The 16,109-nt window shown below is 46.0% G+C and overlaps 1 protein-coding gene across 3 annotated transcripts in view; it reads left to right on the forward strand.

Moving 5' to 3' along the window:
- LOC125749208 (CLIP-associating protein 2-like) overlaps positions 1-16,109 on the forward strand; it is a 36,925-nt gene that overhangs the window by 14,449 nt on the left and 6,367 nt on the right. For all 3 annotated transcript variants that reach the window (XM_049026237.1, XM_049026238.1, XM_049026236.1), the window contains exons 16-31: positions 66-92; positions 2,782-2,952; positions 3,562-3,600; positions 3,964-4,071; positions 6,646-6,705; positions 7,648-7,754; positions 7,950-7,973; positions 8,284-8,525; positions 8,717-8,780; positions 10,297-10,460; positions 11,105-11,183; positions 14,312-14,455; positions 14,622-14,765; positions 14,995-15,101; positions 15,219-15,363; positions 15,708-15,804. In XM_049026237.1, the coding sequence (XP_048882194.1) occupies positions 66-92; positions 2,782-2,952; positions 3,562-3,600; positions 3,964-4,071; positions 6,646-6,705; positions 7,648-7,754; positions 7,950-7,973; positions 8,284-8,525; positions 8,717-8,780; positions 10,297-10,460; positions 11,105-11,183; positions 14,312-14,455; positions 14,622-14,765; positions 14,995-15,101; positions 15,219-15,363; positions 15,708-15,804 (1,722 nt within the window). The remainder of the gene's footprint in view (positions 1-65; positions 93-2,781; positions 2,953-3,561; positions 3,601-3,963; positions 4,072-6,645; positions 6,706-7,647; positions 7,755-7,949; positions 7,974-8,283; positions 8,526-8,716; positions 8,781-10,296; positions 10,461-11,104; positions 11,184-14,311; positions 14,456-14,621; positions 14,766-14,994; positions 15,102-15,218; positions 15,364-15,707; positions 15,805-16,109) is intronic.

The following is a 16,109-nucleotide window of genomic DNA, read 5'->3' on the forward strand; positions in this document are numbered from 1 at the left end:
TCCGCCCCTTTGCTTTGGATAACTCCACCCTCTCCCTTTCTAATCCTGCCTTCCAACCTGCCCAGGATCCCTGTCTGCTGCCACCCTTGGCGGTAAGATCTCCTGATGGCTTCTTCCTGCACCCGCACCCTCTCCTTCCTGATCCCCAGCTGTAGATCTGCCATGTGCACCCTTAAGCCCCACCCACACACACACACCCCGACCGCTAGTGCTGAGTGATGCTAAACTCTGTCTAACTTGCTCTGCTTAAAAATTTGCCAGATTTCGCCTTTTTATAATTAAATTTGTCTGTTACGTCTGTTTTGTTTTGCTTAGATAATTCAACCCCCCTACCTTGCCCCATGATGCAGCATCGGTCTGATGTCACATTAGATTACGGGCTTCTATGATCCAGCAAGCTTTGTTTGGGGTCCTTAGCATACATATAGACTGATATGGGTTATCATTGTGTGACAGACAGCAGAACCTGAATTGTGAAAAAACAGGACAATGTTCTGGGTTTGAGGAACTATACTCTGATCCAGTTGCAGGTTTTTTTTTTTTTTTTTAAATCAGAACTGCTACAGTGAAATTTCAGGCTGTATGAATGCACCCACCCACCAACCCATGATGACATGAGATTTCAATTCCATAATCAAAAGAGTTGAGCTTATGACTGTTAATAATAATAATAATAATAATAATAATAATAATAATAATAATAATAATCCCCATGTCGTCGTGGGGTTTCCTCCGGGAAAGCTTTGCAGTGAAGGGCAGCCAGCTGCAGTGACACCTATGGAGCTGGAGGTTAAGGGCCTCGCCCAGGGACCCACAGATGTGACTATTCTGCAGAATCCTGGCTGGAAACAGAACTTCCAGTCACAGCACAGACGCTTTGGCACTAGAGGCCTAATTTGATCATGTAGACCAGTGTTTCCCAACCCGGTCCTCAGGGACCCCCAGCCATTCCACGTTTTTGCTCCCTCCCAGCGCCCTGCCAGACATTTTTACTGAACAGGAGCAGGGAGGGAGTAAAAACATGGACTGGATTTGGAAACACTGAAGTAGGTCACCAGAGACTTCTCATTGTCCGTAGAGGAACGGGATGCCTTGGCTTGTAAAGGCAGCAGATTCCCTCTTGAAAGTATGTTGAATAAACGCTTTGCTTCAGACTTTATGGAAGCATCATTTCACAGTCATTGTGTCCAGGTCCTTCCCGTTTGTGGGAGTGTGGTTAAAATCTGGTAGTATTAGAAACTTGTGGTTTGATTGTGACTTTGGGTGTGACATGGACAAATAAGGTGTGCAGGAACTCAAGTACAATGAAGTATTGCCTAATAATCATTGCTTAAATTTCTTGAAGGCCAAACCTAAGACCAGCGTGTACCAGAAATAAGGAACGCCACTCCCACATTAGAAAAAAGTAATGAAATTCATTTGGGTATGCCAGCTGATGCTTTGGGTGGCATTTGCACACCCTGGCACACCCTTGGCCGCTACATTTCCTGCAGCAATTTAAATGAGTCCATGCAGGGTTCAACTTTCAAATCAGTCTAATTCACATGCAACTGTTTGTTGAGGGTACAGAGCTTAAAAGGGGACTGTATACATAGAATGAGGACATTGCAGACAATGCACTGCTAGTTATAAAGGATCAGTCTAGAGAAACTCCATGATGCAGAATAATGAGGAGAACACAATGATATGCAATTTGAGGAAGATTCACTATTAAACTATAAAGAGGAGAACTCCCGATAATGAGAACACTCTTATACAAACTAATGAGGAAGACAGACTGATGCAAAGTAATGAGGGGGGCACACTGATGCAAACTAGTGAGGGAGACACACTGATGCAAAGTAATGAAGAACACACACATATACAGTAATGAGGGGAACACACTGATGCAAACTAGTGAGGAGGACACACTGATGCAAAGTAATGAGGGAGACACTATTATACAGTAATGAGGGGAACACACTGATGCAAACTAGTGAGGAGGACACACTGATGCAAAGTAATGAGGGAGACACATTATTATACAGGAATGAGGGGGACACACTGATGCAAAGTAATGAGGGAGACACACTATTATACAGGAATGAGGGGGACACACTGATGCAAAGTAATGAGGGAGACACACTATTATACAGGAATGAGGGGGACACACTGATGCAAAGTAATGAGGGAGACACATTATTATACAGGAATGAGGGGGACACACTGATGCAAAGTAATGAGGGAGACACACTATTATACAGGAATGAGGGGGACACACTGATGCAAAGTAATGAGGGAGACACATTATTATACAGGGATGAGGGGGACACACTGATGCAAAGTAATGATGGAGACACATTATTATACAGTAATGAGGGGGACACACTGATGCAAAGTAATGATCGAGACACATTATTATACAGGAATGAGGGGGACACACTGATGCAAAGTAATGAGGGAGACACACTATTATACAGTAATGATATAATTAGTAATGAGGAAGATACACTGACACAGAGTAATGAGGAAGATACACTGACACAGAGTAATGAGTAAGATGTAGTGAGGCACAGTAATGAGGAATATAAAATAATACACAATAATGAGGAAGACAATGATACAAAATGAAGAAGACACACAATAATACAGGTTATTATACTCACAGTAATACAGACAATTTCCAAGATAATATGATGCTACAGACTAACGAGGAAAGAGGAAAACATTTTGCTATCACTCGTGTCTGATCTTCCGAGCCTCCTATCATACTGCATATTGTTTTCTTGTTGTTTTTCCCAGCTGGCAGCAGATCTGGCTCCCCAGGGCGGGTTCTGACCAGCACCGCTCTCAGCACTGTGAGCACGGGGGCACAACGGGCCCTGCCAGGCCCAAGCTCCTCCCACCGCCGCAGCCGCATCCCCCGCAGTCTTGGCTGCAGTCGAGACTCAAGCCCCACCCGCCTCTCTGTAGGTGAGTCACTCTAACAGCTACTATTCCAGTCCCACTTCTCTGAGCATCTTAAACACCTCCTCCAGCCCCACCCACTTCTCTGGGGGAGAGCGCCTTAAACACCTCCTCCAGCCCCACCCACTTCTCTGGAGGTGAGGCCTTAAACACCTCCTCCGGCCCGACCCACTTCTCTGGAGGTGAGCGCCTTAAACACCTCCTCCAGCCCAACCCACTTCTCTGGGGGTGAGGCCTTAAACATCTCCTCCATCCCCACCCACTTCTCTGGGGGAGAGATCCTTACCACCTCCTCCAACCCCACGCACCTCCTACTCCTGCAATTTCTTGCCCTGCATTAATTTACCATATTTAACAACTTAACGCATATTCTGGGATACTAGGCTGACCTTTTTTCTAGCATTAGCCTTCAGCAGTATTCTAAAACAAATATCAGGTTGTCCCAGCTTATCTGGAAAGATATTCTTCTGATGCACTGGGGATGGTATGGTGTCTCAACAGAGAGGTACCATTTTCTGAATCTTTCTGATTGCATGATCATTACTTATGTTTTTTTTGTTGCATGGGACAGGCTTTCTAATATTCTCTTTGTTTACTATTCTGTCTTATATGAAGCACCTTCAAACCAGGTGTTTAACGGAGGAGCCAGAGGAAGTAAGTGCTGTCCCAACTTCACTACCTTTGCACTGTGCCATGTATTTTTATACCTGCAGTTCCCAACTGGATTAGCCTCAGGATGATGAGGATCATCAACCATAGTGACAGTAAAAATGATTATTTTTCTAAACCACTCGGTGACGCACCAGTTGAGAAACACTAATGAACATCATGCCGCGTAAATTCAGGCTTTCAAAATCAGAGAAAAAAATTCTATAAAAAACATTTTTCTTTTCCAACATATATTTAGAGCATCAGAGTTAGAGTTTTTACCAGAGTTTTTCTCCCTCTCTCTCTGTGATTGCCTCCTGCCCTCCTATCCCACCCCCTCTTTCCTGACCCCCACTCCCCACCCCTTAGCGCGAGGCAGTCGTATCCCTCGACCCAGCATGAGCCAGGGCTGTAGTCGGGACACCAGCCGTGAAAGCAGCCGTGACACCAGCCCCATCCGCTCCTTCCAGTCCCTCGGTGCGTATACCACCCTCCATCCTGAAGCGTAACCCTGTAAAGCAGCCCCCCCTCCTCCCAACTGCTTCTATGACATCCATCGCAAAGCCCATCTTCCCTCCTGTGAAGCCCGTCTTCCATCCTACGAAGCCTCGCTACCCTTCTGCAAAGTGTGCTTTGGCCTCCGCAAATTCTACCCTCTCTGTCCTGCAAAGTCTGCCTGCTCTGGCAAAACTCCTGCTAAGGTCCACCTACTCGCATGTGAAGTCTGCCTCCCTCCAGCAAAGCCCGCCTTTTATCCCATAAGCCCCACCCTATCACCAGCAAAGCCCGCCTTTTATCCCATAAGCCCCACCCTATCTCCAGCAAAGCCCGCCTTTTATCCCATAAGCCCCACCCTATCTCCAGCAAAGCCCGCCTTTTATCCCATAAGCTCCACCCTATCTCCAGCAAAGCCCGCCTTTTATCCCATAAGCCCCACCCTATCTCCAGCAAAGCCCGCCTTTTATCCCATAAGCTCCACCCTATCTCCAGCAAAGCCCACCTTTTATCCCATAAGCCCCACCCTATCTCCAGCAAAGCCCACCTTTTATACCATAAGCTCCACCCTATCACCAGCAAAGCCCGCCTTTTATCCCATAAGCCCCACCCTATCTCCAGCAAAGCCCTCCTTTTATCCCATAAGCCCCACCCTATCTCCAGCAAAGCCCACCTTTTATACCATAAGCTCCACCCTATCACCAGCAAAGCCCGCCTTTTATCCCATAAGCCCCACCCTATCTCCAGCAAAGCCCGCCTTTTATCCCATAAGCCCCACCCTATCTCCAGCAAAGCCCTCCTTTTACCCCATAAGCTCCACCCTATCTCCAGCAAAGCCCACCTTTTATCCCATAAGCCCCACCCTATCTCCAGCAAAGCCCACCTTTTATACCATAAGCTCCACCCTATCACCAGCAAAGCCCGCCTTTTATCCCATAAGCCCCACCCTATCTCCAGCAAAGCCCTCCTTTTATCCCATAAGCCCCACCCTATCTCCAGCAAAGCCCACCTTTTATCCCATAAGCCCCACCCTATCACCAGAAAAGCCCAACATTTATCCCATAAGGTCCACGCTATTTCCAGTAAAACCCACTTTTTGTCTATGCCTCGGTTTATCATCACTGCACATTCATATCGGTATGATTCCCTCGGTGTGTCTCCACTCTCCTTGACCCAAGCAAAGGAGCAGCTTCCTTTTGTTTTGTGGAAATATAAATCCAGTCCACATAAGAGACACAATTCGAAAGAAAATCTCTTTTAAAACTGACACATTCCATCATTTTATGTTTACTTCCAAAATGATCCAGGGATGTTTGCTGATGGATAAAAGGATTTAAAATTTTTAAAGAAAAATTATTTGTAAAAACACATGTATATGTTTAACACCCAAACAAAAACAAAAAACCTAGATGGGAGAAATCTAAATAAAATATATAATTCTAAACAACAATAATTTTCTAAACGCCAACTTTTTTCAGAACACGGAAACACATTTTGTATTACACATTCTTCCTGATTACAGACTAAAATATGTTTTGTATATAATTATCAATAAACCCCATTAAAAGTACACTGCTTAGCCATCCAGACTAAATGCCAATGGAAAGATGGCAGTTAGATGGCTGTTTGGGTCTTCTTTTGATTCAATGCTATGAACAATGGCTTTGTGTTAACCTCAGGGCGAAGGGGTTTGAGGGGGGGGGGGGAATAGTGACTCATGGTTTTCATGGCAACCAGTATTTGCCTCTACATAACGAGTCACAATGTCAGGCCGTTACTGAGAGATACAGAGAAAGCAGTGAGAGGTTCTCCTTTGACAGATGTGGTGATTCTCTTCTGCTTTCCTCCGGTCTGCTGCCTTTCCTGAACCTGGTAAACTGGAAACCGGCGATTAAAAAAGCCATTTGAGTGCCGTTTTGAGTGCTGTCCTTCTAAATTAGCGATTATCCTAATATATCAGCTTTCACTTTCACAATTAGCTATCGTCCCTTTAGATTAGCTACTGCAGTAGCTGCCGTCCTTCTTCATTAGCTACTGTCCCTCAGAATTAGATGCCGTCCACTATTTACATTAGCCGTTGTGACATACATTAGCTACTAGCTCTCCGAATTAACTACTGTCCACTCAGTTAGCTGCTATTGCCCAAAACTGGCAATTGTTCCCTACATTAGCCATTGTATCCCCACAATAGCTGCTTTCCCAATGCTTCTGCTCCTAACAATAGCTAATAGCTCTTTGCATTAGCTACTGTTTGCTCAATTAGCTGCCACTCCCCAATACTGGCTACTGTCCCCTACATTAATCGCTCTATCTCTGCATTAGCTTCTTTCCCTATGCCTTAGCTGCTGCTGCTAACATTAGCTACTAGCTCTCTGCATTAGCTACTGTCTGTTCAATTAGCTAATGCTCCCTAAATCAGCCACTGCGCTCCTAGCTTAGCTGCTTCTCCTAGCATTAGCTTTAGCTGCATTAGCCACCGCTACCCTGCTGTCCCTCAGCACTGGTCCAGTTGCTCTGGCACTGACGGCCGCGACATTCTGTGGTTCTTATTTCCAGCTTCCCGACACTCCAGGTCCACGGGGACCCTCCATGCCCCCGACGTTTTCGGGGTGACAGGTGAAGGCTGAGCAGCTCCTGTATTGCACTGGCCACGCCCTCCACTGGTCACATCCATCATTAGCCACACAGCTGCTGTACCGTGTCGTGTTATTATTTCCGCTGCGTGTCCATGATGAAAGCTTGTGTTCCAGCTGGTCGCCTTGGTAACACACACAACACCCCACTACCCATCACCTTTCTGGTTTTCTTTTTGTTGTCCAAGCAGAGAAGCTTATTGGGTCCTCTTTGATTAGCCCGCCTCAGTCAGCAGCTCTCTCTTCTCATTGGTTTGCTACTCACTGCCCTGTGCTTCTTTTCAAGTTACTTTGCATTTCTAGCCCGGTTTGCCTGCATTCCTCTAGCACAATGCAGATATGAACTTGCGGGTCAGTGAGCATGCTGGCTCAGATTTTCCTTGATGACATGATGGAGGAGCACAAGACTGTTTCATTTCAGTGAGACCCCTGGGAAAAATAGAGGAATGGCTTTCTGAGAAAAATCAGCTGTCACTATGTGCTCTGGAAGTGCATGACAGAATGACTGATTAATGAATAACAACAGAAAACGGTGTGTATGCTTGCGTGTGCAGTTTTCTCAGTGGGCGAGACGTGTGTATGTGCACATGATTAGCTCCCTTGGGGAAAAGTATTTTTGCAGGTATTTATCCACTAGAGCAATGCCAGTGCTATTTACTGCTTTATAGCTTGTCATCCACTTCTAGCTGTGCTGGTGCCTTGGAATAATACAAACCCCCCACCAGCGTAGCTATAATAATATATATGTCTGTGCTTGTGTCTATATTTGCATATATGTTTGTAGTCTGTTCAGTGTTTGGCACATATAGCATTTTTGTCTTCTGTGTTAATGTGTGTGTTGTTTGTCTGGTGATAGTATGCGTGTGTTTGTGTAGTCGAGAATATACAGCGTGCTCAGTAAATTTCAAAAGGTTCTGCTTTCCAGGGTCTGGCTATGGGATGGGTCAGTCCAGCAGGCTGTCCTCGTCCGTCAGTGGCATGAGGGTCCTGAACACCGGCTCTGATGTGGAGGAGGCACTGGCCGATGCTCTGGTCTGTAACTTTGCCTCCCTTCCCATAGCACTGTCTCACACAAAACCAGCTTTCTCTCACACTTTCCTTGGCATATTATTCTGGCTACACTTGTGTCCAGTCATGTAAAGTGTGTATGTCCAGAATTACGCAGCTCAAGAAATCATTTGCTTGTTGCTATGCTAACAGTTTTTGTCGATCGCTTCATGCTGCCAGCTTTTGGGAGACACTAGGAGCAAGGTAAAAACAATGTTTTGGATTCGACTCCTGTGTAAGCACACAGTCTAGCTTGGTGCATGCACATGTACAGCCGCATGTCTTTTCACTTCTTTGCCCAGAGGGTCTGGATCATGTGACTAGTTTCTCTTTGTTGACTGTGGGAACCCGTCGTCGCTTAGCGAATTGTGTGACACTGATTGATCGGTTGTCACCTCCTACTGTGGGCTTATTATAACACTGGGGCCTGCTGTGCGTGAGCCAGTTATGTCAGTCCCGGCCCCAGTCTCGTTCAGTATTTAATGGCTCCGTTTTCGCCCGATGCCACTTGCAGAAAAAGCCGGTCCGGCGGCGGTACGATGCATACGGGATGTACTCTGATGACGACGCCAACAGCGATGCATCCAGCGCCTGCTCGGAGCGCTCCTACAGCTCTCGCAACGGCAGCCTGACCTATATGCGGCAGACGGAAGATGTGGCTGAGGTGCTGAACCGCTGTGCCAGCACCAACTGGTCAGAGCGGAAGGAGGGCCTGTTGGGGCTGCAGGGCCTGCTTAAAAGCCAAAGGATCCTCAGGCAAGAAGCCCCGCCTTCTCACCTATCCACACGCCCACTTGGAATCTACCACTGCACCCTCCTGCCTTGGGCTGTTAAACCCATTCTTCCCTCCTGTAGCACCGCTTCTACCTAGGTTTAATCTCCTATGTGGCTAAAGAAGAAACTCTGATTGGTTGCTCAGGCATGATGTGTGTTTCTCCCTCCCACAGCCGGGTGGAGCTGAAGAGGCTTTGTGAAATCTTCACCAGGATGTTTGCTGACCCTCATAGCAAGGTAATTTAAATGTATTCGGCCGTTCGTCCGCCAGGGCCTGAGTTATCAGTAGTGATGGCAGAATTGGGGCTTTTGAGAGGCTAAAATAATTGATTTGGTAAGAGATTCGATCTTCTGAAAAATTCAAAACATCGCATCACAGTGACATCTGCTGGCCAAATGGTGCTTAATGAAGCCAACAATAAACATGTAGAAGATAGTTGTAAGTGAAGCACATAGAAACTTTAGTATACATATAATATAATTCAGAATAAACATGTTCTAAACAAATATGGCTTCACTTTCTTGTTGTTTAGAAAACCTTGTAAGTGTGATGTGTAGAAACAGGCTACAGCGGTGGGGGGGGGGGGGGGGGGGGGGCCTGGGACCATGGTGCAGTTTCAGGGAGTCTGCAGACACAAACCCTAATGTGGTGAGATTGTGACGATCTTGTTGTATTAGTTGTAGGCGACCCATAGTTCTGGCCTGTTTTCATTTGGGTGTTCTGATTTAAGAAAGGCCTCTGAACTACAATATTATTATGGCATTCACAATCAGAAGACCGAGGCAAGATTTTGCAAAGAGCTGAGGTTTGCAGTTCATGCGATTTGCGTATAGCGTCGGAAACATTTCAAATCCATGTGAGATACTGAGGCTCCGTTCTCGGTGGTCATGTCATTTTCTATTTTTGTTACTTATTGCTGAACAGTGTATTGACACATCATGTGGCAGAGAATGGCTGACCAGCCCATAGAGCTTAATTAGTTGCTCAGCAGCCCCAGATGCAGTTTTGATTAAGGGGGAATTTAAAAGTGAGGTTCGAATGAGCAGAGAGCGGAGAGCAGAGAGCATTCCCTTCAGCTGGGTGACTCAAAGATACGGTATTGCATCTCCCAGTCAGGGGTGAGGAGCTGTTTGCCCAGGCTTTGATAGTCAAACACTAATGGGTGTATTTGTCTCCTCTCTGCATGCTCCCTTGTTCCGGAACTCTCTGTAGAGAGTAAGTCCATTCAGCGTCTGGCTGAAGGCTGTTGCATGCTTTTGCCTGCATCTGCCACTAATGAGAGTCTGCCTGGCTTCAGATCACACCACAGCAAACCAAGCAATGCGGCCGATGCTTAGCTAGCAGTCCACTAATACCTGAACATTTTACTGCTCCGAGCGGCTGGTAGTCTGTACTGTTTGGTGCGATGACCAGTCTCCACCAAACCTTGTGAATTTCATCTTAATTTTGGACTAATTATGTTTGCTTTCTAAATGGGCTTTCCTGCATGCTGCACTAATTTTATAACAGCAAACTTATGCAGGTCACTAATGCTGGTGCAGCTGAACGGGGAGGGAGGGGGTGGTTTAATCTCCTAGAGGAATTTGCTTCTCTGCACAGCGATGGCTTCATCTCATGTCCTTTTCTCCTGCCTGAGTGTGAGTGTGTGATACAGGTTTGTAGATGCTTGGCTGCGTCTATGTATGTGCACTCCTGTGAACTGGGGTTGTGCCCCCCAGCCAGCATCACAGTGTCCTCTCTTACTCCATGTAGGTCTTCAGCATGTTTCTGGAGACGCTGGTTGACTTCATCCTGGTCCACAAGGAGGAGCTACACGACTGGCTTTTTGTCCTGCTCACCCAGCTGCTGAAGAAGATGGGTGCCGACCTGCTTGGATCTGTTCAGGCCAAGGTCCAGAGGGCGCTGGATGTCACCAGGTAAGGCAGCAGCACTGAATATAAGAAAGAATATTTTTATGTAGAGTGTAGTATACGTGGTATAGGTTAACAACTATTTACAGGATGGGATTAGCTCATCAAGTATGTATCATATTGGGGACTCAACTGTAGAAATTTACCCAACGGTATAATCATAACAGTTCTCTGGATTAGGGGATTAATCCACTAGTTTATCCCATGGACTGTATACACCAGGGGTATGCAAATGGTGGATTAGGCCAAAGCACGATGTGATTTCTTGCCCCCACCCCCAACCCCCCCCCCCCCCACGTCAGGCAAATTGTCAATTGAACCCCCATAGACCCCCCATCCCTGCCCTCCCAACTGTGAGTCTTAGCTAGTATGCTTGATGAATTTTGAACCTTAGGGGAAAATAATAGGGTAGCCCTGATATGCACCTTTAAGGTAGCTAAATCATATTAAAATAAATCATATTCCTAAACATTAATGTGACTCATAGCGCCCACGGCTATAGCCCTTACCTGTTGCTAGCGAAAGCCCTGTCACATGTCATCCTCAGCCATTGTGATTGACTGTCATCAGCCATGACCATGCTACATAGCAAGCCAGTGGTTTTTGCTGCCTTTTAACAATGACATCCCTCCTGGCCCATATCCTTCCAGGGAGTCCTTCCCCAATGACTTGCAGTTCGCGATCCTCATGAGGTTTACTGTGGACCAGACCCAGACGCCCAATCTAAAGGTACGTAAGGAGGTACAGGAAATGTCCTTGATGGGTATCTTGCCCTGCCCTGCCCCGGTGAAGCCACCTTGCTTCCTGAGGTGTCCTGCTCTGTCTCTCAATTAGAGATCAGCTGTGTCTATTGCTGGTATATTACTGCAAACACGGGAAAAAAGGGGAATTTCCACAGTGGGAACCTTCTGGTATGACATATGAAAGTGGGACTTCTGTAAGACACAGTGGGTGAAGAAAATAATGGAAGCACCTAACAATATATTAATGTCATGGACCATATTTGGAGTACACCATTCTTCTGTGCTCTAGAACTTAAAGACGTTTAGATCTGATGATTGGGGCGGCAGTAGAAAGCATTTGGCTTCATCTTGGTGCTCATGAAACCCCTAGAAATTGTGTATACAGCCATTATCATATGTGAATATGTGAACATGATAAGAGTAGAGTGTTTGCACCATTGAGTTCACCTGGTAATACGAAATGTCCTCATATTCCTTAGTTATTATACAACCATACTGGAGCACTGAGCAAACCGAATGACCCCCACAAGTTGGCTTCCCATACCAACATGGCGATTTGAAGGCATTCTTTGCCTTACACCCTCTGAATTCAGGAAATAGGCTTCGCCTTTCATCAGACAGTTTTGTACCTGTTGCACTTTGATTGGTGCCTTACCTTTGAATCTCTTTAGTCTTTCCATTATTTTTTCCACCCCCTGTAATGGAAATTAGGAGCTCTACATCATAAAATAAGAGAACAATAAAATGAGAATGCAATAAACTGTGATACAATGTTATCAACACTTTCACTGAGAGTGGTCATATAAGACTTGAGAAATACCTTTGTTTTTTTTCCATAGAAATTATATTTTCTTGCACGTAAACACGATTTTCCCTGACCTAGCAATGCTGTCAGAGCAAGGTCAGGACAGCTGATGGTTATCCCATTAACTAAGAAGTGATGGAAACCAGTTTGCAAGGCTTACCCTGCTATGGGAGACTTTAAAGGCAGAACTCAGTCCGAAATCCACCCTCATATATTATCAGTTAATATCAGTAAATGATGGAACTTTTAGAGAGTGGTAAAAAGAGTGGTATTACTTATTCTCAAGCTGTCTCACTCAACTACATGACCACCTACATGACTAAGCTGAGTGTATATGCATATCTACACAATCAGTGCTTATTGAAACCAGCCATTTCCGATTTATCTACAGTTGGTGTAATGGTACAGCACGTTAATCTCCTGACTTCTGCTTATAACTGAAGCCCACTGTCTCCGGTGCAAAGATGTTCCTTGAATCTGCCCCTATGACACTCTGTTGTGCTTCATTCCTTCCTCCACAACACTGTCTGTCCTGACTGGTCTGTCATTTCAGTCCCCCGTTCCCTGTGCAATCTCATGTCTCTCTTTTCCAGTAATGGACGCCCTCTTCCCTCTCTCTTTCTCCGAAGCCTGTGCGGAAGTCAGTTCGCAGGCAAGGGGCCGGTATAAAATTGCTTCCCCACTGCCCCAGAAACGCCAGGCGTCATGCTTGCCATTGCCATGCTTGCACACTGCAGGAGCAAATCCAAGTGTGGAACCAAGCATCTCAGGTCAGTGGAGCAGCGGGGGAAGCAATTCTATAACGCGCTGTACAGTAGAATCATTCTGGATGACACAGAAAATGGCACCGCAAAGAACAGAGGCGGGAAGATGTAAATGGTTCTGTCACAGAGCATGGAGTGCGCCCCATTGCTCTGGTCACTGAATCTGAATTATGAAAATATCTAATTGTTCCCCGAGAGGCAGTTTAAATGAGCTAGATTGTCTCAGTTGGCTGTAGTAGTGATTTAATTAGTCGATCAGGTGCCTGTGAGTTTGTTGCTTTAATTGGTAGGGGCTGTATTGGTTCCCCCAATAAAAGCTCACCAGGCTGCAATACGTGGTCCTAAAAATCAAATGAACCTGGATTGGCAAGGACGTCAAACAAAGGAGCTCATATCAGATGCCCTTTAATTCCTGACGGTCATGGAGACACTGATTACGAAGCCTGATATATGTTTTAAAATGAAGAAAAACTGAACATAAATAGCAGAAAAAGGAACCGCTGACATTTTCTTGGTTTGCCAAGTACACCTGTTTCTCTTCTTTTATGCAGTTTTACAGTACCTTATTTGTTCCGTCTTCTGTTTTATATTAGTTTATTTGTCCAATCTTCTGTTTCTTAATCAGCAGCCTTTGTCCTGCTTCTGGTATCCTGAGTCCTGCCTTTCTCTGTCTGTTTGTCTCATCCTTCATCCTTCTCCCCAGTGCTAACAGTCAGTAAGTCTCACTGTGAAGACGGAGTAGAGCTCATTGCCTCGGGAGGTTAGCATTTGTTGCAGTGCTGCTTATAAGGGTTCTCTCATTAACTTCTTTTATTCCTCTCCTCCAGGTATCCATGGAGACAACAAACACAGATATCTGGCTGTTTTTTTTTTCTGTTTCATTGGTTTAATGTTTGTCTCTTTTTGGGATGTCAGCAAAAGATATATTCTTCATTAATCCTAATGAAGTCCTAGTTATTTCAATCCTTCAAAATCCTGTTAGGCTTGGCCGTTCAGTTGGTTATGGTGGTGAATTTTTTACTTTACGAGCGTTACCTTCAACAATAATGGCCACTGTCCTCCTGTTGTTTTACTGAAGTCCATTTTTTAGGTGCATTGCCATTTCGGTGATAATTTCGAGATTTCCGAACCTGGCAAATTATCTCCCAAGAACAGTCAAGCTACAATAGAAGCAGAAAGGGACCTGGGGGGTTGTGGGTAATGTAGTTTGTAGCTTAACGGTATTAGTAGCTGACCGTCCCGTCCCAGCAGGGCAGCGGGTGGAACAGTGGTTGATCCGGTAACCCTGAACAAGACACACCCTCTCAGGAGAACATCCAAGAGACAGTGTCTGAAAATAAGAATTTGAGTAACAGATGGAAAGCAAACAGTCGTGTTTACAAAGGAGTTTCGGTAAAATGTGCAACCATTTTAAAAAGTCAACGGTGGAGCCCTGTAAGTCATCATAAACTACATATGACTGTCTGCTGAGCAGTTAAACAGCAGCAGTTATTCGGCAGTATTATGTGATTGCTAACAGCAAGCTGGGTCTCTGCCTTCCTGCAGGTAAAAGTGGCCATCCTTAGGTATATTGAGTCGCTGGCTATGCAGATGGACCCTGGTGACTTTGTCAACTCCAGTGAGACACGCCTGGCTGTGTCACGCATCATTACGTGGACCACTGAGCCCAAGAGCGTCGATGTCCGGAAGGTGAGGCTTTTCCCCTTGCTTCCGATTCCATTTGGACCATGAGATCTAACATATAGTAACTTCTAATTACCCTGCAGCGTATCTTGTTAGAACATCTCTAGATGTGATGTCACTGTGATTGGCTGTTACCAACGTGCTTGGCCGCCATGGTTCTGATTGGTTGCAGGCCGCCCAGTCAGTGCTGATCTCCCTGTTCCAACTCAACACCCCAGAGTTCACTATGCTTCTTGGGGCTTTGCCCAAAACATTCCAAGATGGTGCAACGAAGCTTCTGCAGAACCACCTTCGCAACAGCGGCAGCAACTCTCAGGTTTGACCTGCTGGTGCTCATGTTGGACCTACATTAGCTTCACCTTGGGACACCGGGTCTGGCCTCTACACAGGTTTAAATCCAGGTCAAGACCTACTTTAGCTGTAACATAATCTTCCTTCAGGGATTTAAACTTGAGGGGCACCTTTAGGACCATTTATCAAAGCAGAATACGCACAAAATGAAGCCCTGATCTTTGGGTGGTGGTGATGTGCTCCTTTCCCGGCAGACGCCCACAGGTAGCCCCCTGACACGCCACACACCTCGCTCTCCTGCCAACTGGAGCAGCCCCCTGACCTCACCCACCGGCACGGCGCAGAACACGCCCTCGCCCAGGTGAGTGTAGCACATCGGTCAGTGTGCAGGTGGGCAGAAGTCCAGAGCATATACCACACAAAGTGTTTTATTCACTAATACTTCAGATTGTTCGTTACCCCTTCCCCCCCCTCACAGTGTATTTGACTACGAGGCGGAAGGCACCAACTCAGAGGATGTCTACAGCTCCCTGCGGGGTGTAAGCGAGGCCATTCAGAACTTCAGCGTGCGGAGCCAGGAGGACATGAGCGAACCAAGGGACGGAAAGAGGGACGGCGAGTCGGTGGGTGTCAGGGGATGATGGGAAAGCGGCTCGAACCCTCGAGGTTTCATGTGCGAAAGTCACTAGGCTCCACTGAATAGTAATCCAAGCATTAATTCATAAATAATTCATCGGCTCCCAAAAACACCAAAAATATCTTGCTCATTTATGCTAAGTCCAAATGCATTTTAAAGTATTTTTATGTCAACATTTTGCCTGAGGATTGTTCTGAAACAGAATTTCATGAATAGTTCTTTTATATTTAATGTTAATTACATTGTGTGTTTTATTGACCAACCAGACTTGGGGCCCATGTAAGGATGGGTGTGTTTCAGACACTTGCTGCTCCTGTGCCTCTCCTGCAGGGGGCCGGTGATGACCTGGACATGGGATCTATGGGGGTGGACCCCCCATCCCACAGCGAGGACACCCCCGATGACGAATCAGAGCGCCTCCCTGAAGGTGTGCACTTATTCTGACACACTTGCATGCTATTCTGTGCATGTGCCAGTCAAAAGTCCAGCTTTTAATGTGTCCGTCTATGTAATTCACTTCAAGGAAATGATGCAACACGTTTCAAATACTGCAACAACCAAGAGCACATTTTTTCAAATTTTAGACTCCTCAAAATAACCCCTTTTTGCTTCAGTGACAGCCAGTACTGCAGACTCTTGGCATTCTTCAAGCCAGCTTCCCAGTGTAGCCACCTGCAGTGCTTCTCCAACAACCCTGAAGTTTAACACATTCTAGGCTGCCTTACTCTAAAG

The sequence above is a fragment of the Brienomyrus brachyistius genome, chromosome 9, assembly GCF_023856365.1.
Source record: "Brienomyrus brachyistius isolate T26 chromosome 9, BBRACH_0.4, whole genome shotgun sequence".
Taxonomy (NCBI): Eukaryota; Metazoa; Chordata; class Actinopteri; order Osteoglossiformes; family Mormyridae; genus Brienomyrus; species Brienomyrus brachyistius.